This window comes from Acomys russatus, chromosome 16, assembly GCF_903995435.1.
Source record: "Acomys russatus chromosome 16, mAcoRus1.1, whole genome shotgun sequence".
NCBI lineage: Eukaryota > Metazoa > Chordata > Mammalia > Rodentia > Muridae > Acomys > Acomys russatus.
In genome coordinates this window covers 42,991,151-43,011,549 of record NC_067152.1, presented here as the reverse complement: position 1 = coordinate 43,011,549, position 20,399 = coordinate 42,991,151, and the positions used below count along the sequence as shown (strand labels likewise).

Genomic DNA, 20,399 nt, shown 5'->3' with positions numbered 1-20,399 from the left:
CAATTTTTGAAAATATTGCATTGGGGGCTGGGGAGGCCGCTCAGCGGGGACGGCATTTGGTGAACAAGCACCACATGGCTGCTGCTCCAGTCATGGCAATCACCAGGGAAGGCAGGCAACAGTTAAGTGCACTTAATTAACCAGGTGGGTGCCAGGTCCAGCAAGACTCTGTCTCAAAAACTAAGGCAGGGAGTGATTGAGGGGAGACAGTGTCAACTTCTGGCCTACAAGCACACGCATGTGTGCACACTCGCACATCCACACCACACACAAACACACCACATACACACAGGATGCAACTCAGTAGCAGAGCACCTGCCTCGCACATACAAAGTTCCATTCTAGCACTGGGAGGGGAAAAAAACAAAAAAAGATATCCTCAACTTCATTAAGGCGCCATTTGTCTGGGTTCCCAAATGCCCCCCTTCCCCGTAAGTTCTGCACCAGTGACTGTGCCTCATTCATCTTGCGACAACCTCCAGATGTCCTTGGCACCCTCCAGCCTGCACATCTGGAGCTTACGCTGACTCTGCTCACCTCGTCACCAAGGCCTCCCCAGCCCAACCAAACATCTGTCATTCGGCTTCACCCCACAAACCCCCAGCCTCACTGTCTGTCAGTCACCTCCTCCCAAGCAAGCATGATAACCGTGGGGACACAAATCTCCGCTGCTTGCCTTGGTGCCTCACACAGCTAGATGTGTGGCTCTCAGCCTTCCCCTACTTTCCTTCATAAAAACCTTATTAACCCCTTTTAAAAAATATTTATTTATTATTATGTATACAGTGCTCTGTCCGCATGTGCTCCTGCAGGCCAGAAGAGGGCACCATATCACATTACAGATGGCTGTGAGCCACCATGTGGTTGCCAGGAATTGAACTCAGGACCTCTGGGAGAGTAGTCAGTGCCCTTAACTCTTGAGCCATCTCTCCAGTCCCTCATTAACCCTTTTAACACTTCAGTCTCCTAGTCTTCCTGCTGCAACCAAGCGAACCTGACAAGTAGACACTGATCTCCTCTGTGGAGGGGTGTTTTCTGTGGATAAGACACGACGTGGGGGCCAGAGGCACGGCTCAGCAGTTAAGTGCACTTCCTGTCTTGCAGAGGACCCAGGGGCACTTGCACACATGTGGTGCACGTACAGACAAGCAGGCCCACGTACATACGTACAAACATAAAGAGGACCTGGACGCATACCCTCCCCGAAAGCAAGATGAGCAGTTGGAAGTATGGACGGAAACATGAAGAATTAGAAATTAGTAAGTTGATGGTCACTTTCAACTTACAGTAAACACTCTGGTAGTCTGGATTTGACCATTGGTTGGAAGCCCATGGGATCTTTGGGTGGTTAGGTAACTGAGGGAGCAGAAGGCTATCCCTGAAGGGGCTACTGAGAACCCAGCACCTTCCTTCCCAGTTCTGGCCAGCACAAGGTGAGCAGTGTCTTTGTCATATGCCCCCACCATGGCAGCAACAAAGGGCCAACCAGCCATGGCCTGAAACCCTGAAGCAAGGCCAGCTTTTCTCCCTCATACGCTATTTACCCTGCCGCACGATGATGAATAAGAGCTTATTTGTATGCAAGCGTGGGATCACATCTGTAACCCCAGCACTGGGACAGGAGGTTCAAGAGCTCAGGGTGACTCTGAGGCTATAGCCTGGCCTACAAAAATGGAGAACAGACCCCAAAAGGCCATAGCATGTGACACCCCCCCCCCATGAGTAAGAAAGCTTTGGAACAGGGAACTCCTACATGGAAAGTCCCAGTGATGAAGGCAGAACAGACGGCACCCCCCTCTGGGGTGGCAGACGTTTTCTTAAGTTAGCCATGGAGGACGGAGTGATGGAAACCCTGTCTTGGTGCAGGAAGATGAATCAGGTGGGCACCCGGGTCTTGGGCATCATGAAGTCTGGATTGTGATTGAAAATCACAAAATTGTGCTGTAAACTGAGGCCTGAGGTGGAGTCAGTAGGATCAGGAATTCAAGATCATCTTCCAATAGACACCAAGTTCTAAGCTACCAAAGACCCTCTCAAAAAAAAGAGAGAAAAGAGAAATCCACACAGTTGTGTACATTAAAGAGGTAAAGAGACTGGGGAAGAGGCTTAGTGAATAAAATGCTTTCTAGTCAAGGAAGAGGACCAGAGCTGGATGCTCAGCTACTGGTAATCTCAGCTCTTGGGAACTCTGGAGCGAGCTGCTAGCTGGACCCAGCGAGCTCTAGGTTAAAGTGAGAGACCCTGTTCAATGTACAAGGTGGAGAGAGATCAAGGAAAACACTGACAACAACTCTTACCTACACACACACACACACACACACACCTATGTGCCTATGCCCTAATGTAAAATTTATTTCTTCAGCTACTTTCGGGAAAAGTCCAGCATTTCTGATGCTGAGACCTAGCATCCTGCATACCCCCTACTCCAAGACAGTTTCCCTTTCCATCCCATCATCCCTCCCTCCAAGGCTGCAATAATGAAGGATGGGTAGGCGGCCCTGCTTCTCAGTGTACAGGGTCCTCTGCACACGTTTCTCTCAGAGCCCATGTCCCTCTCAGAGCCCATGTCCCTCTCAGAACCCATGTCCCTCTCAGAACCCATGTCCCTCTCAGAGCCCATGTCCCTCTCAGAGCCCATGTCCATGTCCCTCTCAGAACCCGTGTCCCTCTCAGAACCCATGTCCATGTCCCTCTCAGAACCCATGTCCCTCTCAGAACCCATGTCCCTCTCAGAACCCATGTCCCTCTCAGAGCCCATGTCCATGTCCCTCTCAGAACCCATGTCCCTCTCAGAACCCATGTCCCTCTCAGAACCCATGTCCCTCTCAGAACCCATGTCCCTCTCAGAACCCATGTCCCTCTCAGAATCCATGTCCCTCTCTAATGTACAGGTGTGCCCAGGGCATCACCTAGTCTGACCTGGCTGGTACAGTCCCCTCTGCAGACAAGACCACATGACAGATGCTGAGGTGAGCCACAGCTAACCGTCCCTTCTACATATCCTCCTGCAGAGGGCATGCGGTCACTGAAACAACTACCTCTGAATGGCCGGAGGGAAGTTAAATAGTTGAGTGGGTGATCTTCTAGGGTAGTGGTTGTCAACCTGGGGGTCTTGACCACTTTTGGGGTCCTATGTCAGCTATCCTACATGTCAGATTCTTATATTACAATTCATAACAGGAGCAAAATTATGACGTAGTAACAAAAATAATTTTCAAGAGATTTGTTTATTTTAAGCATATGAGAACTCTATGTGCACGTACATCTGCATGCCAGAATAGGGCTGTGAGCCACCATGTGGGTGCTGGCAATAGAACCCTCTGGAAGAGCAGCCATCTCTCCGGCCAAACAAAAACAATTTTATGGGGCTGGAGAGATGGCTCAATTGTTAAGAGGACTCACTGGCTGCTCTTCCAGAGGTCCTGAGTTCAATTCTCAGCATCCACACGACAGCCCACAACAGTCTGTAACTCCAGTTCTACGGGATCCAACATTATCACGCAGATAAATATGCAGCTAAACACCAATGCATATAAAATAAAAATAAAAATAAATAGTTTTATGGTGGTGGTGGGGTCACCACAACATGAGGAATTGTATTAAAGATTCACAGCATTAGGAAGATTGAGCACCACTGATCTAGGGGGAAAACTCGAGTTTGGGGGTTCTGGGAAGGTGACTGCTGCATGGGCATAAAGGCCTGATAGAATCCTCAGAATTCACACTGAAAAACAGCCTGGTCGTGCATGCTTATGATAGCAACACTGACTGAAAGTGCAGACAAGAGACAGCTCAGGCTTGCCGGACACCTAGCCTGGACGAACAATGGAGCTTCAGGTTCACTGAGAGACCATATCGGGGCTGGAGAGATGGCTCAGAGGTTAAGGGCACTGACTGTTCCTCTGGAGGTCCTGAGTTCTATTCCCAGCAACCACATGGTGGCTCACAACCATCTATAATGTGATCTGATGCCCTCTTCTGGCCTGCAGGTGTACATGCAGGCAGAGCATTGTATACATAATAATTAATAAATCCTTTGAGAGAGACAGAGACAGAGAGACACACATACACAGAGAGAGAGAGGGAGGGAGAGAGAGAGAGAGAGAGAGAGAGAGAGAGAGAGAGAGAGAGAGAGAGAGAGAGAGAGAGAGAGAGAGAGAGAGAGACACCATATCAAAGGAATAATGAAATAAACACTGGACATCCTCATCTGGGCACGCATACAGGCACACACCACATATAAACACATTTTTAAATTACTGTTGCTCTTATTGTATGTGTGTATATGATGGGGGACATATACCAGAGTGTTCTATGGAGGTCAGAGGACAACTTTGTTTTGTTGTTTTGTTGTTTTTTGAGACAACGTTTCTCTGTGTAGCCTTGACTGTCCTGGACTCACTTTGTAGACCAGGCTGGCCTTGAACTCACAGTGATCCGCCTGCCTCTGCCTCCCGAGTGCTGGGATTAAAGGCGTGCGCCACCACGCCCGGCTCACAATTATATTTAAAAGGTGTGTGTGTGTAGTTTTTGTTTTGCTTTGTTCAGTTTGTTTTTGTTTGTTTGTTTGTTTTTTGAGACAGGGTCTTCCTATGTAGCCTGGAATCCACTATATAGGCCAACCTAGCCCCAGATTCATGACTCCCCTGCCTCAGCCTCCCCAGTGCTGGAATCACAGGCACTTACTACAAACCCAACTAAACAATAATTAGTTTCTTTCGGTGTTTCGGATAAAAAAGCAGTTGTGCCTGCTTGGCCAGCACCACCCCACCAAGCTACATCCTCAGCCCTGAAAAGTAAGTTGTGAAGAGCCTCTCTGAACTCACAGGCCCATGGAAAATAACTTTAAGTGGTTTTTTTCAATACGAGACGCCCACAAAAGTATCAGGCCCAGATGGTTCCACTAGTGAGTTCCTTAAAAGTTTTAACAAAGACAGGATTGTGCTGCTGTGAAAGTGTTCCAGAAGGGAGAGGAAGAAAGAAACGCATCCAGGGTGTTTTTGCTAAGCCAGCACAGAGCTGTCACCAAAAAAACAAAAATAGCTCGGCACACGCCCCATACTGTAGGGCCAGCTCACTGTGCATCCGTGCAAAACAAAAAAAAAAAAAAAAAACCAGCTCCCACCACGATGCTCAAACTGAAATAAATTCCAAGAGATTAACGACATCAGTACATAAAAATAAAACCACAGAAACATTAGAAGAAAACATGGGTGGAATTCTTGTCTATAATTCTAAAATGCAGCAGGATGAAATCCAAAAGCTCAAAGAAAAAGCAGAAGAACCCTGACAAGGCGTGCCTTCGAGTTTTCTGTTTGGAAGAACACACTAAGTGAGGTGTGGGGGCTGACGCCTTGTACCAGATACTGCAGAAGCCAGAAGGATCCAATCCAATCCAATCCTTGCCTTTCCTCTCCTCTCCTCCACTCCTCTTCTCTCTTTCTCTTTCTTTCTTTTTAAAGAAAAGGTCTTGCCATGCAGCCCTGGTCGGCTTGGTAGCCATGCAGCCCTGATAGGCTTGGTATCCTCTGTAGCCCAGGTTGGTCTCTAACAACCAGCAATCTCCCTGCCTGAACCCCTCAAGTGCTGGGACAAAAATCTGACCACCACCAAGTCTTATAAAACAAATCATGGGGCAGGAGAGGTAGCTCAGAGGTTAAGAGCACTGGCTGCTCTTGCAGAGGACCCAGGTTCAGTTCCCTGCACCCTGCACTAGTTCCCTGCACTAGTGATCTGTTAACTACGGTTCCAGGGAAACCAATGCAATGCCCTATTCTGGCCTCTCCACAAGTGCCAAACATACAGACAAGCATACAGACAAAATGCCCATAGGTATGCATATATACATATGCACATATATATTATAAAAACTTTAAATTAAAAATTATTATTATTTTTTAATCAGAAAGAAAAGAACTAACAATCCCGCTGAAGGAGATCATGGGGCCTTGGGTTGTGACAACCACACGAGGTGGAAGCATCCAGATCTTGGTCTACATACTGAGAACATGCAACCGAAACTGATGTAGTTTGGAGGTGAACCCACCCCCCGCAGAGACCCGTGTATTAAATGTCTGCTCCCTGTGGTGGTATTATAAGGGAGAACTGATGACTTTTACAAAGTAGGGCTGAGTAGGAGGAACTTGGCATAGGTAGGTCCTCCATGGGTCTCTGCTTCCTGGCTCATGACGTCATCAGACTTCCTGGCTCTGGCCACGCACACCCACCACGTGTTCTAGTCCCAGACCACGAAGCCTCTGCATGTGGTCCCTTAAGTCAATTGTCTCAGGTAGTAAGGGGAAGCCGCCTGGTACAAAGGTACACAAATTCAAACCATTCCCTCAGTCTCGGGGGGGGGGGGGGCCATGGGGGATGGGGGGGGGGGGTGGACGGGCGCACACTCTCCCATCTACCCTCACTGGAAAGTTCTATAATGATGTCATGAGGGCTGAGATATGGCTCAGTAGACAAAGAATTAGCACTGCTCTTGCAGAGGACCTGAATGAGCTTCCCAGCCCCCACACCAGGTGGCTCACAACTGCCTGTAAGGCCAGTTCCAGCCTCCAAGGTGCCTGTACTCACATGCACACAGCCACGTAAGTGATCATAAGCACACACACACACACACACACACACAACACACACACACACACACACACACACATAACACACACACACACACACACACACACACATAAGCATGAAGATGCTCACAATGGCCTCTGTCTCTAGACACGGTCTTGCATTAGCTCAGGTTGACCTTGAACTCAGGTATTCTGGCCCCAGCCTATTGAGTGGCAGGATGACAGGCCAGCACTTCTGTGCCCTATTCCAGGCTCTTTTAATATATAAAAAAAAGGGGGGTGGGGGTGAGGACATGTGAGGACCCAGATTCCATTCCTAGTGCTTGAAAACCAGAATGTGATGATGGTAACTTGAGCTGTGGATGTAGCTCACAGCCTGCGACTCCAGCGCCAGGGAACCCGAAGCCTTTGGCCTCTAAGGACACCTGCGTAAACACACCCGTACCCACACACAGACACATACACATGCCTGTAAGTTAAAATAAAAAATTATCCAGGTGGCAGTGGTGCACACCTTTGATCCCAGTACTCAGGAGGCAGAGGAAGGCAGATCTCTGTGAGTTCAAAGCCACCCTGGTATACAGAGTTCCAGGATAGCCAGGCCTACATAGTGAACCTGTCTCAAAATAAATAAATAAATAAATAAATAAATAAATAAATAAAGTTTTTAAAATAGAAAGCTGTGTGTGTGCGTGCAGGTACAGTATTATTAGTCCCTGGAGGCAGGAGAACCAGGTCAGTACCATCCTCTATTAGATATTGAGCTCAGCAGCCTGTGATACTGAGGTTAGAATTGTGTGCCTGGCAAGCATAAGGTGCTGGGTTCAAATCCCACCCCTGCAAAGAATGCGCTAACCCTTCCGTGCTGAACACAAAGGTACGTGGTGTTCTAAACAGAAACAACAGAGTTACCTTGGCTCCCTCTGCATTCTCAATGTGCCTGTAAAACAGATTTTTTTTTTTCCTTTTAGTTTTTCCTTGACCATGTTAAGGATCCAACCCAAGGCCTCAAAGGCTAATGCAGGGCTCTACACTGAGCCAACACCCCTGTCCGTTAGACTTCTTGACAAAAGCTACACACACAAAGCCCCACATGCTGACAGCATGCCCACCTGTCAGCATAGCAAGTCCTCCCGAGGATAGCAGGGGAGGGAGGCAGCTTTTCCTTTTCAGTCTTCTTGTGATCTTTCGGGTTTATGATCCAGCAGTGAGCAAGAAAGGCGTTTTGGAATGTTTGAGAGAAAGGTTAGTGGGAGAGGGTAGAGGCCAGGAAGTGAGACAGCACCTGTGCACACCCGCCAGCAGGTGGGAGCAAGGCACTGTCACAGGGCCTCTGGACCAACATGTGTGAGCAGTCTAGCATTTCCTCTATTCCTCATGCAAGGCACAGCTTCCTTCGCTAAGAGCAGGGCTCGGTTTTCATATGCGCCCTTCACACAAACCCCCTGGGTGCCGGCTCCCACTCTCTATCCGAGTGAGGAATCACTCTGACCACAAGAAAAATGGGCCTCAGAGGTAAGTCATCAGGCCCCAGGGCAGAGCAGAAATGGATCCCAGGCCCCAGAGAGTGAGCAAAGCGGCCAGTGGTCCTTGCACAATTCTCTGCTTCCATCCGAGCTGCTGTGAGCTCTCAACAGGGAGATGGAAGCCTGGGGCCGCTTCAGGTTCCAGGCAGGGCTGAGCAAGTGGAAGATGGTTTTCGACCAGGAGCCAGTGGGTAGGATTCAGCACAGGTCAGGTATGGTGCCGTGGCTGTAGACCCCATTCGCTTTCTGGGGGACACAGAGAGAGTAAGGACCCCCACACAAGGACTTCCCTAGAGAGTGGCTGGTCTTGAGGGTAGAGTGAGTTAGTCAGAAGCAGGGGTGAGGGCAAAGGGCATGAGCTCTTGCTACCCCCAACTACTTCCCAAGCCCACCAGTTAGTAGTTTAGGGTTTTGTTTGTTTGTTTTTAGGAGTTTTAAAATTTTGTTTTTGTTTTTGTGTTTTTGAGACAGGGTTTCTCCGTGTAACTTTGGCTGTCCTAGACTTGCTTTGTAGACCAGGCTGGCCTCGAACTCAGCAATCCCCCGCTGCCACTGCCCCCCCCCCCCCCCCCGCCTCTGCTTCCTGAGTGCTGGGATTAAAGGCATGCACCACCACGCCCTGCATTTCTATGTGGAGCCAGAGACAGTAGATTCCTCCGATGCTGGTACTAAAGTGACTGTGAGTCACCTGATGTGGGCGCTGGGAGCCAAGTTCAAGTTCTTTTTAAGAGTAGAAAGTGTTCCTAAGTGCTGAGCCATCTCTCCAACCCCTTGAGAGAGAGAGAGGGAGGGGTGTGTGTGTGTGTGTGTGTGTGTGTGTGTGTGTGTGTGTGTGTGTGTGTGTGTGTGTGTGTGTGTGTATGGTGTGTATGGTGTGTGTGCCAGAAGAGGGTGTCAGATCCCTTGGAACTGGGGTTACAAGTGGTTGTGAAACACCCAATATGGCTGCTGGAAACTGAAATTAGGCCCTCTGAAAAAGCAACAATTCTTTCTTTTTTTCTTTTCTTTTTTTTTTTGGAGACAGGGTCTTACTTTGTAGACCATGCTTGGCTCAAACTCACAGAGATCCACCTGCTGCCAGTGCCTCCATGCCCAGTGCAACAAGCACGCCTAACCAATAACGTGTCCCTCCAAACCTCCCACCCCACTGGCTTTAGTGTTGAGATGGGGTCACACGTGTCTCCGGCTGGACAGAATTCCTGGTCTTGCTTCTACCTCCCAAGCCCGGTCAGTGCCACCTTTATTCTCTCCTATGTCCAATGTTTGCAGAGAACTGGAAAGAAGCCAGGTTTTGGGTCTCAGTGTCCCTGGTCTGTTGACCACAGGAGGGTAAAGGAGTCCTTGTAACTGGGGGAAGGGCATACCCTGTCCACTGCAAGCCCAAGAGGAAGTGGTGTGGATATACACCTTTCTTTGCAACTTCCAGACTTGAGGCTCTGGGGACCAGGCCAGCATGTGACATGTGGCACTCTCCCTGGACACCAGAGAAATCCAGAATCTGGTCAGGGGCTGCCTATACCCAGGCTGTGAGCTGGGAGCATCAGTGCCTTCCTCCAGGGCTGAATGTGCCCTCTCTCCAGCCACACAGACAGCGAGCATGGCTGTCTGCCCTGGGCCACCCTCGCCACCCAGGCCACCATTCAGACCCTAGGTCCTAGCAGCTGACCAGGACTCGGAGGCTGAGGATGCAGGCAACTGCTTCTCGTGTAGGTGGGGGTTGGAAGGTCACACAGTGCCATGTGCTGGGCCAGGCTCAATCCGGAGCACTGCTGGGTGCTCAGAGCCCCAGCCACAGAACTGGAGGCGTGGCACAGGACCCGTCCCGCAGGCAGGCGTGCCCAGCTGTCTCTCTCTATTTAAGGTATGCCTGGCGCGCTCTCACCCCTGCACCCTTGGCTCTGCAGACAGCTGGGCGGCAGACAGCTGGGTAGGCAGTCAGGGAGGGACTTTGCTTGGATCCCAGAGCCAGGGTCTGTCTTGAAGGAGATCCTGCTGGCCTGACCACTCTTCCTCACAGCTCTCCAGTTTCCTTACTTAGCTTAGGTGGGAATAGTCTGGCAGAGCTCAGACTGAGCAAGTCCATTTTTAGGGGAGAAAGACAAGACATCCAGTCCCAGATCGGGGTGACCACTGTGGCAAGGAGCGGAGGGTCATGTGGGTGTGGTGGCCTGGTGGGAGTATCCCTTGTGCAGACGTGGCTGGAGCCCTCCAGAAGACACACGGGAGGCTCCTCAGGCCCCCTGTGAGCGACTTCTCCGCGGGTCTCATGAAGTGTAAGCAGGCTTTCACCTTGAAACCTGCCCTGAGGAAAGCCACCCATGGACCCTCAGGGGGTCCCCACAGGCCAAAGGGTGTCCCATAGACAGGGTGTCCCTCTATAGAGCATGGGTTATCCCCCCAACCAATTCTCATGGCGGCTGCCCACTCCCCAACTGGACACCCCAACTTGTGGGATGTGCTAAGTCCTCCCAAGGCTAGACCTGTGTGTTCTCCCCCATCCTGAGCCCAGACCTTTCTGTCCAGGAGTTATCCCTCTTCTGTGACACCACCGGGTAGCCTCAAGGAACCTGTGACATGATTAACCCCTTCCATGCCACAATGGACTTGTATCCTCGCCATCTGCATGGGGCCTCTCCTCTATTTGTCCCTAGGTCTGATGGAGACCCAACACCCAGGGACACATGGGAGGTGGTCAGCCACCCCTCCCAGGCAGGGAACTAGGGACCACCCTGCACTGATGGACAGCTTCAGAAACTGAGGCCAGCTGAAAGGTGGAGGTGATCATGATTGCTCGGAGGAGCAGTGGGCTCATGGGTGCAGCCAGGACACACCCAGGAACTCAGCGGGCCCTCCTGGTACCAGACCATAAGGGTGTGGTGAGCAAGTGCAACACCCACCTTATAAGGCAGTCTGGGGAGCCGCTGGTGTGGCTGCAAGCCAGAGTGGAGGCTGGAGGGGCTGAGCCAGCAGCCTGCTCTGGCCTCATCCCAGCACCACCCAGGGATCTAGGACAGAGGGCCCAATGTATATTGGCAGAGTCTAGATCCCAGAGGCCAAGGAGCCTCTGCTGGCCCTCCCCTTCAGCCATCTCAGTTCCCTTACTCCTCCCTAACAGCCCCCCCCCGAAAACCCTTCACAGTACACCCTGAGGATGGCTCTCTACCTGTGCCCTATCCCCAGCACTGCAGGGGACAAGCAAGTGTGTGGGGCAGGGAACAAGGACCCCTGGGAAAAGGTTGCAAGAAGCATCAGCTTTAGCCTGGTGTGGTGGCGCACGCCTTTAATCCCAGCCCTGGGAGGCAGAGGCAGGCAGATCGCTGTGAGTTCAAGGCCAGCCTGGTCTACAAAGCGAGTCCAGGACAGCCAAGGCTACACAGAGAAACCCTGTCTCGAAAAAACAAAACAAAACAACAACAACAACAAAGAAGTATCAGCCTGGTCCCTTGCGGTCCTTGCAGCAGCTGCCAAAATGTTGTTCCCATGTCACCCCCTGCCAGTCGTCCTCTTTGTTTGTTTATTTTGTTTTCTGTATATGATTGCTTTGTCTTTATGTGTATGCATGCTTAGTGCCTGCAGAGATCAAAAGCGGGCATCAGATCCCCTCGGGTTTAGAGTTGGAGATAGTTGTAAGCCACCATGTGGGTGCTGAGACCAAACAAGTGCTCTTCACTCCTGTGCCACCTCTCCACCCTCCACCTTTTGGGGACAGGGTCTCCTGCCGGGACCTGGGCTGGCCTGTTAGGCTGGGTGGCCAGCAATCTCCCAGCATCTTCCTGTCTCTACCTCTCCAATGCTGAGGTGGTAATCAGTCACACATAAAATAAAAGAAATATAGCTAACATTTTCAAAAGCAAGGCTTAATATTTAAAAAAGCATGGCTGGAGAAATGGCTCAGCGGTTAGGAGCACTGCATGTTCCTCTAGAGGACCCAGGTTCAAGTCCTGGCACCCACATGGCAGCTCACAGCTGTCTGTAACTCCAGTTCCAGGGGATCCATGGCACTAGGCATGCATATATATGCATGCAGGCAAATAGCCATATACATAAAATAAATCTTAAAAAAAAAACAAAAGCAAGGTGGATGCCTTCTGAGGAATGACACCAAGGCTGACCTCTGGCCTCCAGCCCTACACACACACACACACACACACACACACACACACACACACACACACACCCCTCTTCACCCTGACTTACTGAATTCCTGCCCTCCCCAACAGGTTCCCACAGAGCTCTCTTCACTGTTTGCCCACTGTCTTCCCACAAGCTAGTGAGGGCAAGAGGCTATGGCCTCATCCCCGTGGCCCAGGCCCCAGCCCAGCCCCATGTGCAGTGTCTGAGCTGCATCCTCAACAGAGGACAAGCAGCATCCTTCAGCAGACATTCCCCACCCCGCCCCAGAACCAGGACCACCTTCTGTGCATCCAGCACCAGCTGCGATCAACAGCTGGGCAGCCTAGTGCAGCTGTCTATCTCTCCAACCACATCCTGTCTGACTCAGAAGCGTGAACAGCTCAGCTCAGGAGGGAGGTGGATCCGGTGCCTCTGGAGGTCCCAGATCAACCACTGTGAGGAGAAGGCACAGACTGGGCCCTCTACTCAACAATGCCTAGGGCCTTTGCTTGCCCCCACCTGAGGTCTGGACGCTGACTCTGTGTAACCCTCAACAGGATCAAGCTTAGGACTTAGGGAGAGAGGCACAGACACACAGCCAGGCCTGAAAGGGTCCTTCAAAGGCTGATGAGTCCATGAGCATGTACTATGGTCTGACACTTGACCCTCCCCATACCCCAGCCTGGTCCCAAGTCCACCAATCACTAGAGAATCAAAGAACAGGGGCTGGGAAAGCTACGTGCATCTCCATGAAGCAAGCACTGTTTACAAGAGCCAAAGGGTAGGAGACAGCCAAACAAACGTACATCAGCGGACAAACTGATTGTACCTGTGGCTGGGGACATGGCTCAGTGGGGGAGCACTTGCCAGGCATGAGCAAGTCCCTGGGTTCAAGCACCATTACCATGGTGAAAAGTGTTCTGTCTACACATGTAATACTATTCAGGCTTTCAAAGGAACCAAGTTCTGACATATGCTATAATATGGATGAACACTGAGGCCACTGTGTGCAGAGAAATAAACCAGAGAGGATAAGTGGTGCAGCCTCAGACAGGAAGAAACGTGGGGCTGTGCAGTGCCAAGGAAGGCGGTGTCAGGAGCTGCTTCTTGGGTAGCAGGGTTTCTGTTTGGGGTGTGGAAAGTTCTGGGAATTCCTGGAGGTGGCACTTATGGCATGACCTGGACGTGCTGAGCAGTACTGAACTGCACACTGTATCACGGCCACTGCAACCAACGTATCCTGGGTGCATTTCCCCTACAATTAGCGAAGGAGAGAGAGGGCAGCAGCAATCAACACTCTCTGAGTCCTGAGTACAGATGTACCAACGCCACCCCGCTCTCCACCATCTCCATCCTGCTCTCCCCACCATGATGACTATGGTCCTCCGGTGGCATGGGTCAACATAAACCCTTCCCTTCCTTCAGCACGTTGTCGGGTGTTTCCAATGGGGAGACAAGGAAAGCCAGACTAGAGAGATAAGAAGACAGGAGGGCTCCAGAGCAAACCAGGGAGGACCCACATTCTTCCTCCCCAACCCTCAGCTCTGGGCCTCCACCAGGCACCCAGACTGCAGTTCCTCATGGGCAAAATTCCGCATCCCAGAAGGCCCACTCAGAAACCTAGCCATCCCCAGAACATGGCTTGTTCCAGGCCTCACAGGAGCACCAGGCTCCAGCACCAATGACTGCTCTCCAGCCACCCAGGATCACACGACAGAGGTCGGTGCCCATAGATACTTCTCAACTGCAGGCTCTTGTTGTGACCCCAAGGCCTGGGACACACATCCAGGCTTTTCCCCATCTGCACACACACGTTCCCACATGCGCACACACACATGCACACGCACACTGGACTTCTTCCAGGAACCCCAAAGCAAGGTCCCATCCCAAGGACACAGCCTGAAGACCCAGCGCTGGGTTACTCACCATCCTGGTTCCTGAATGGGACCTCAGCCACAGGAGGCCTGGGCTCCAGCCTGCTCTGCAGCTGAGACATCGGGGCCTCCGAGTTCTCCAGGGTCTGGGGTGGGAGTGGGCAGTTGGGTGCTTCAGCCGGCTTGGGCACTTGGATTTCCACCCTCTTGGGGGCTGCATCGGCGACAGGCGCGGCAGGGACCTCGGGAACCTTGGAGACGGGGGTCTCCACCCTGCGGTGCACTGACTCCTGGGGTTTGACAATGGTGATCTCCGTCCTCCGCGGGATAGGCTCTGGCGTCTTATGGCCCAGGACTTCGGCCCGCTTAAGCCCAAACCGTGAGGGCCCAGCAGCTGAGCCGGTGCTCTCCACCTGCTTAGAGGAGATGTCAATGGAGAGCTCCGTGCGGCGAGACATGGGCTCCGGTGCCTTGGGCCCTCCCAGCTCCACCCTCCGTAGGGAAGGCTTGGGGGAGCGCTGGCTCAGGGAGTCTACAAGGCGAGCAGCCGGCTCTGAGTTCTTGGCGCCCAGGTCCTGGAATTTCTGGCTGGAGCCGGCCACCGTGGCTCGGAGCAGAGGGGTCTGGACCCTCCGGGGTGGCGTGGAGTTGGGTGGTTCAGTCTCCTCGACTTCAAAAGATCTCTTTAAGGCTGAAAGAGAGAAGAGAGTGGATGTGGTGTGGACGCCAGGAGAGAGAGGGGCCCTGGCATTACTCAGTGCATTCTCTGTGTTAAAGAAGGGCAAACGTGCCAAGGCCAGGGTAAGCAGGGGGAATCCCAGCTACTTGGGAGGCTGAGGGAAGACCGCAAGTTCAAGGCCTGCCTGTGCCACAGACCAAGTTCAAAGCCAGCGTAGGTAACTTTGTGAGAACCTGTCCCCAAAAGAGTGAGGGATAGAGCTCAGTGGTCAAGTACTTGCCTACCATGCAACGAAGCCTCTGGGGTCAACTCAACACAATCGAAAGGATAGGGGGATGGGGGGTGGGGTGGGGAAGAAAGGACAGAGGAAGGTATGCTGGCTAGGATGCCACCAGGCTCACCAGGAAGCTGCCTCCCTTTTCTACAGACAAGTCTGGTGTAGGACCTCCCACAGAGTACCCAGCACTCAGGAGACTGTACTGAGAGGATGTCCCCTCTCCTATTCCAATGTGGCCACAGCGCAGGCCACACAGTGCCCCACTCTGGAGACTTAGGGCTCCGGAGTTTTTCTTCTAGGGTTTCACTCTCCCTCCTCCTCTGACACATACCCGGATGCCATCAGCCCAGACACACACCCATCAGCCGACAGGGCACTTCCAGTCACAACAGAGTGATGCCACCTCATGCCATCTCAACAGCTGTACTATAAGGATTATTATTCCTGGGGCTGGAGAGATGGCTTAGTGGTTAAGAGCACTGGGTGCTCTTGCAGAGGACTGGGGTTCAATTCCCAGCCCCTCCACAGTAGCTCACAGTCACCCATAAGTCCCGTTTCAGGGGATCCGATGCCCACTTCTGACCTCTGCAAGCTCCTGCATGCATGTGGTGCACATATACTCACTCATGCACACTCACATACACATAAAGCAAATATTTAGGAGAGGGGGGGGGATAAGGGGGTTATTCCCTGCCTGGCCAGCGAGGCGCTTTAGCGTGTTAAAGACTCTCAAGACCAAGATTGACAACCTGAGTTCCACGCCAATATCCACACAGTAGTGAACACTGCACTTGGTAGTGGAGTCAGCAGTGACTCCCACAAGCTGCCCTCTGACCCATATGCACACATGATTACATAAATAAATCTAATTTTAGAAAGAATACTATTCCCCTGGTAGAGGTCACCCTGTGGTGTGCCCAACAGTATGGAACCATAGTATCTGTCTCTCTGATTCCAAGGCTGTAACCCTTAACAAGCTGGTCCCTAGGCTCTGCGCACACTCTCCCACCTCCTCAGTCTTTGACTCTGTCCATCTAGTACCCTGGGCCACGCAGGGCACTGACCACCCTGAGGCCTGGTGTTTCCCCACTCGGCCATGTTGACACCGGCACTGGGGTCTGCTCCCAGGGGAACAGCAGGGTGGTGGCTAGGAAGCGCCTATCCTCTTGTCTCTGCAGCCACCAGCGAAATGAGAACCAGCTGTTTAGGTTAGGCAGGCGCAGAGCCGGAAGGGCCCACGTGGCAAGAACATCCAACAACTCTGGCTTCAGACAATGCAGGCTCTCGCCCAGCCGCAGAACCCAGATTTCATGGAACCCCACAGTGTCCTCCTCCTGCCCACAGCAGAAAGAACCAAGGGCTGGGCCAGCCCCTAACAACCGCTCCAGGGCCATAGGTACCGGCCCTCCCTCCAGCCTTCTCCAAATGCAAACACTCCTACCTGTATCCCTACTCTCAGCCCAATAGTATCAGACTTCTTTAGACAACTACAGGTTGGGACAGGGGTCACTCACTGAAGCACTCAGACAGTAAAATGCTCCCAGAACCCACACTTTAAAAGGCCAGGTGTGGGGACATACCCTTGTAATTCCAATACTGGGGAAGCAGAGCTCCATAGAGCCCCAGAACCTGGGGCTAGTCAACCTGGCCTCTTAGAGAGTTCAGGGCCAGTGAAAGACTGACTCAAAAGCAAACTGAGGTCGACTCTGGATGAGCATCGTACACACATAAATGCATACACACACACACACACACACAGACACACACACACACACACACACGAATACTGGTGTTATCAGAATCTCTTCCCTTCTCCTAAGGTCCCAACAACACATTAAAATATGATTCCAAAGTTTCCCCTGGGGAACTGGTGAGTTTATTGGGCTTATTTACAGAGCACGGGCAAGGGGTTACCTGCAGACGCATGGGTGACCCCAAAGCAGCCACACTAGAAAGTTTTCACTCAGAACAAATGAGGAAAGCCCCACAGCCACATAGACGGAGCCCCCTCAGTTAATGTTCCCAGCCTATATACACTAGCCCTCCAGCTACCCCCAAGAGCAGCTAGGGCGAACTGCTTACAAATGGCTAGGAGGAACGGCTAGAATCTCAGGTGGTAAGCCAACGGCCTCCCCCCCTCCTTTCAGAGAACGCCAAGAGCCCACAGGTCCGCTCCTAAGGGGCCTTGTAAGCAAACACTCGCTGCTCTGTGAAAGGCAAGACTGCATTGTGTGGTGCAACAGCTGCTGAGGGGACAGGCAGAGGACACCCAAGCTCCTGGTGCCTGGTTCTCCAGACTGGAGCACTCTCATGGGGACACCTTTCCTTCTGCCAGACACAGAAGGGAACAAAGCCCTGGGTGGCTGCGTCAATCATCCCAGATGCCCAGGGAAGGAGCGACGGTTACCTCCAGCTGAGCGGCTGAGAGGGGGGCAGCGTGAATTCCAGCGTACCCTTCCTTCTCTAGGAGCTAGCAGCTCAGCTGTCACTGCTCTGCCCCAGGCAAGCAGAGCGGCTAATCTTCCAACAGAATTGAGAACACTGGATTTGTATGACTCCTTCTGATATTAATTAACTGATTTATTTTGTTTATTTGAGACAGTCCCTCGTAGCTTGACCTCGGACTCAGACGGTACTTGGGCTGACCTTGAACTCCTGATATGCCCTGTCCCTAGTTCCCAAATGCTCAGATGGCATGGGTGCACCACCATGCCCAGGAAATAAATTTGGAAACCCGGGTGTTGTAATAAATACCTTAGAATTCCTTTTTTTTTTCTTTTCTTTCTTTCCTTTTTTCAGTATCTGTGTATGCCAGACAAATGTGCTCCACCACTGAGCTACATCTACAAACAGAAACTGCAACCCCCACTCTGTCCCTCCCTGCCCCGCCCCACCCCTCCCCCCCCCCACCTCCACTCCCACACTCTCAGCAATGGCGCTGCTGCCTAGGTCTTTGCTAATGCACTCTGTTAGCGTCTATCTATATCCCCAGCCTGATTTTGAATGCTGACACAAAGCAAAATGAATCCCCATAAAATGCATGTTGCAAGACTGAACAGAACTGCATCCACGGGCCTCAGTTACCCACGGTCTCAAGGTCCCTAGGTCCCCTGGCTATCTACACAGTGTGCTCACACACACAGGAGGAGCCTGCCTGGGCTCAGGACCTCCCTCCTCCAGACAAGAAGTTACTCTCCTCTTCAGAAGAATCAGGTCCCAAGCCAGGCTCCTGCCAGCCTTCCTGGATCCCACACTGCCCACACACTCCCTCCCCACACCACAGGATTCAGGGAGTGTGTTCAAAACCAGACACGGCCTACTCACAGCCCTGTCATAACCTCACTCACTTCTAACAGTGGAGACCAGAGGATGGGCCACGGGAGCAGGGAGGCATTGCCCAAGAAGCAACACTTTGCCCACTGGTTATACAGTGGCTCAGAAAATGTCCCCTCTCAGGTCCCCCCTTCCCCCCCCCCCCGCCAGGCCTGTACAAGTGCTAACCCCTCCCAACCTTAAGTCTGTAATAAAGACAAGAACATTCTGGATTTGGGACAGACACCAAGCAGTGTCCTTGAAAAAGAAATGAATGAGCTTATCTGAGAGCTGGAAGGCAGAGGAGATGTGAGTGACTCGGGACACAGCTGGTAGGACAGGCAGGAAGAACCCTCCCTTTGGAGCATTTGGACAGAGGACAGCTTTACTAACCCTTGACTTTCAACTCCAGAACCAGGACAGAATGAATGGATATGGCCACTCTGTCACTAGCACTGCCCGGGACAGACACACGAGCCAACGGAGAGCCAATGGAGAGAGCGATCGGAATGGTATGAGGTCATCCGGCCCTTCATCTAGGGAGCCCCGAGGGACGTGTGCCATGTGGCAGCTCAGCCTGTGGCCATGGAGCCCTGTGCAGCTCCGAGACTCTGACTTGATGACATATCAGATCCCAGTGACTGGCTAAGCAGAGGACTGGCCTAGCACAGGCCGGAGCTAGTGCAACCAAAGAGCTGGTAGGAGGCACCCAGCTGAACACCCCAAACATACCGAAACATATAGGGCCAAGCCACATGGGCAAAGTCTCCACATCGCGCTGGGCGCTAAGACAGCGCCAGAAGGGGCACCTTGGCCCTTCTTCACCCAGGAATGCTATGGAGGATTGCTTTGTCACCCCTAAGCCAGGCTCAAGTCCCACCCACTTCTCTGAGCCTTCTCAGCCTCCGCTGTCCTAACTTGAAGCGAAGCCCGTCGAGGAATGTCGTGCTCCTCCTGGGATTGACTCCCAGGGGCGTAATCAGAAGATTTATGTACAAGGACATTTACATCATCAGCATGAACATGGCAGACACTGCAAACAAGGCAGAGTTACATGCCACAGCCCCACAGAGTCACCAAAATCACATCACGGAAGATGAGAGACGATGAGGATCTTAAGTAAAAATAGGAAGTAAGACGCACACGCAGACCCCAACTCCCCATCCATCTGTCCGTGCGTCCGTCCATCCATCTGTCACAGGCCATATGCAGTTCGCGTGCACACAGGCCCTTGTAGCAGCTCAGGAATGACTGCCTCGAAATGGAATGACAGTGGGTGTTCAACCCCTCCTGCCCCAGCCTAACGCACCAGTGGCAGATGTGGGCCACTAAGACTTCCAGGACCCCAGTCTGAGAAGCTGGGAGGGTGAGCGCCGCTGCCTCAAGCTCAGGGTGAGGAGGAAGGCTAGTTCTCCCAGGCAGCTGCAGCTGAGGAAAGTACTTGCTTTGTAAGCATGAGGCCTCGAAGTCAGATCCCGAGCACCGTGTGAAAGCCAGGTGTGGTGGCCTGGCATCTCTGACTTCAGCCATGGTGCGCAGAGACAGGAGGAGGGGGCCACTTGCCAGCCAGTCTAGCTGAAATGCGAACTCCAGGTTCAGTGCGAGACCCTGTCTCAAAACAGAAATAAGTTGGAGAAAAACTGAGAGGAACTCAGGCCTCCACATGTGTTCACATGGGTGAGGATATCCACTACACACATGTACCACACACACACACACCCCTATACACACACATCCCTATACACAACACACAGACACCTATTCACACACACACATACCTATACACGACACACAGACACACACCTATACACACACACACATACCTATACACGACACACACATACCTATACACACACATATACCAAACACAACACACATACACACACTTTCCAGGACCCAAACCAAAAACCTTTTTCCGTTTGTTTTGTTTTTTGAGCCAGGGTTTCAAGGACGCACCTTGATAGGAAAAACTGGTGGTTGTGGACAACTTTGACCAGGGTCCCAAGCTGACGTGCAAGTGAACACACACCGCCT

General features: G+C 52.0%; 1 protein-coding gene across 1 annotated transcript in view; it reads right to left on the bottom strand.

The window, feature by feature from the left end:
- The window catches only part of Septin9 (septin 9), a 164,530-nt gene that overhangs the window by 54,887 nt on the left and 89,244 nt on the right, over positions 1-20,399 (bottom strand). The window contains exon 3 of the mRNA XM_051159121.1: positions 14,150-14,788. Within this exon, the coding sequence (XP_051015078.1) occupies positions 14,150-14,788 (639 nt within the window). The remainder of the gene's footprint in view (positions 1-14,149; positions 14,789-20,399) is intronic.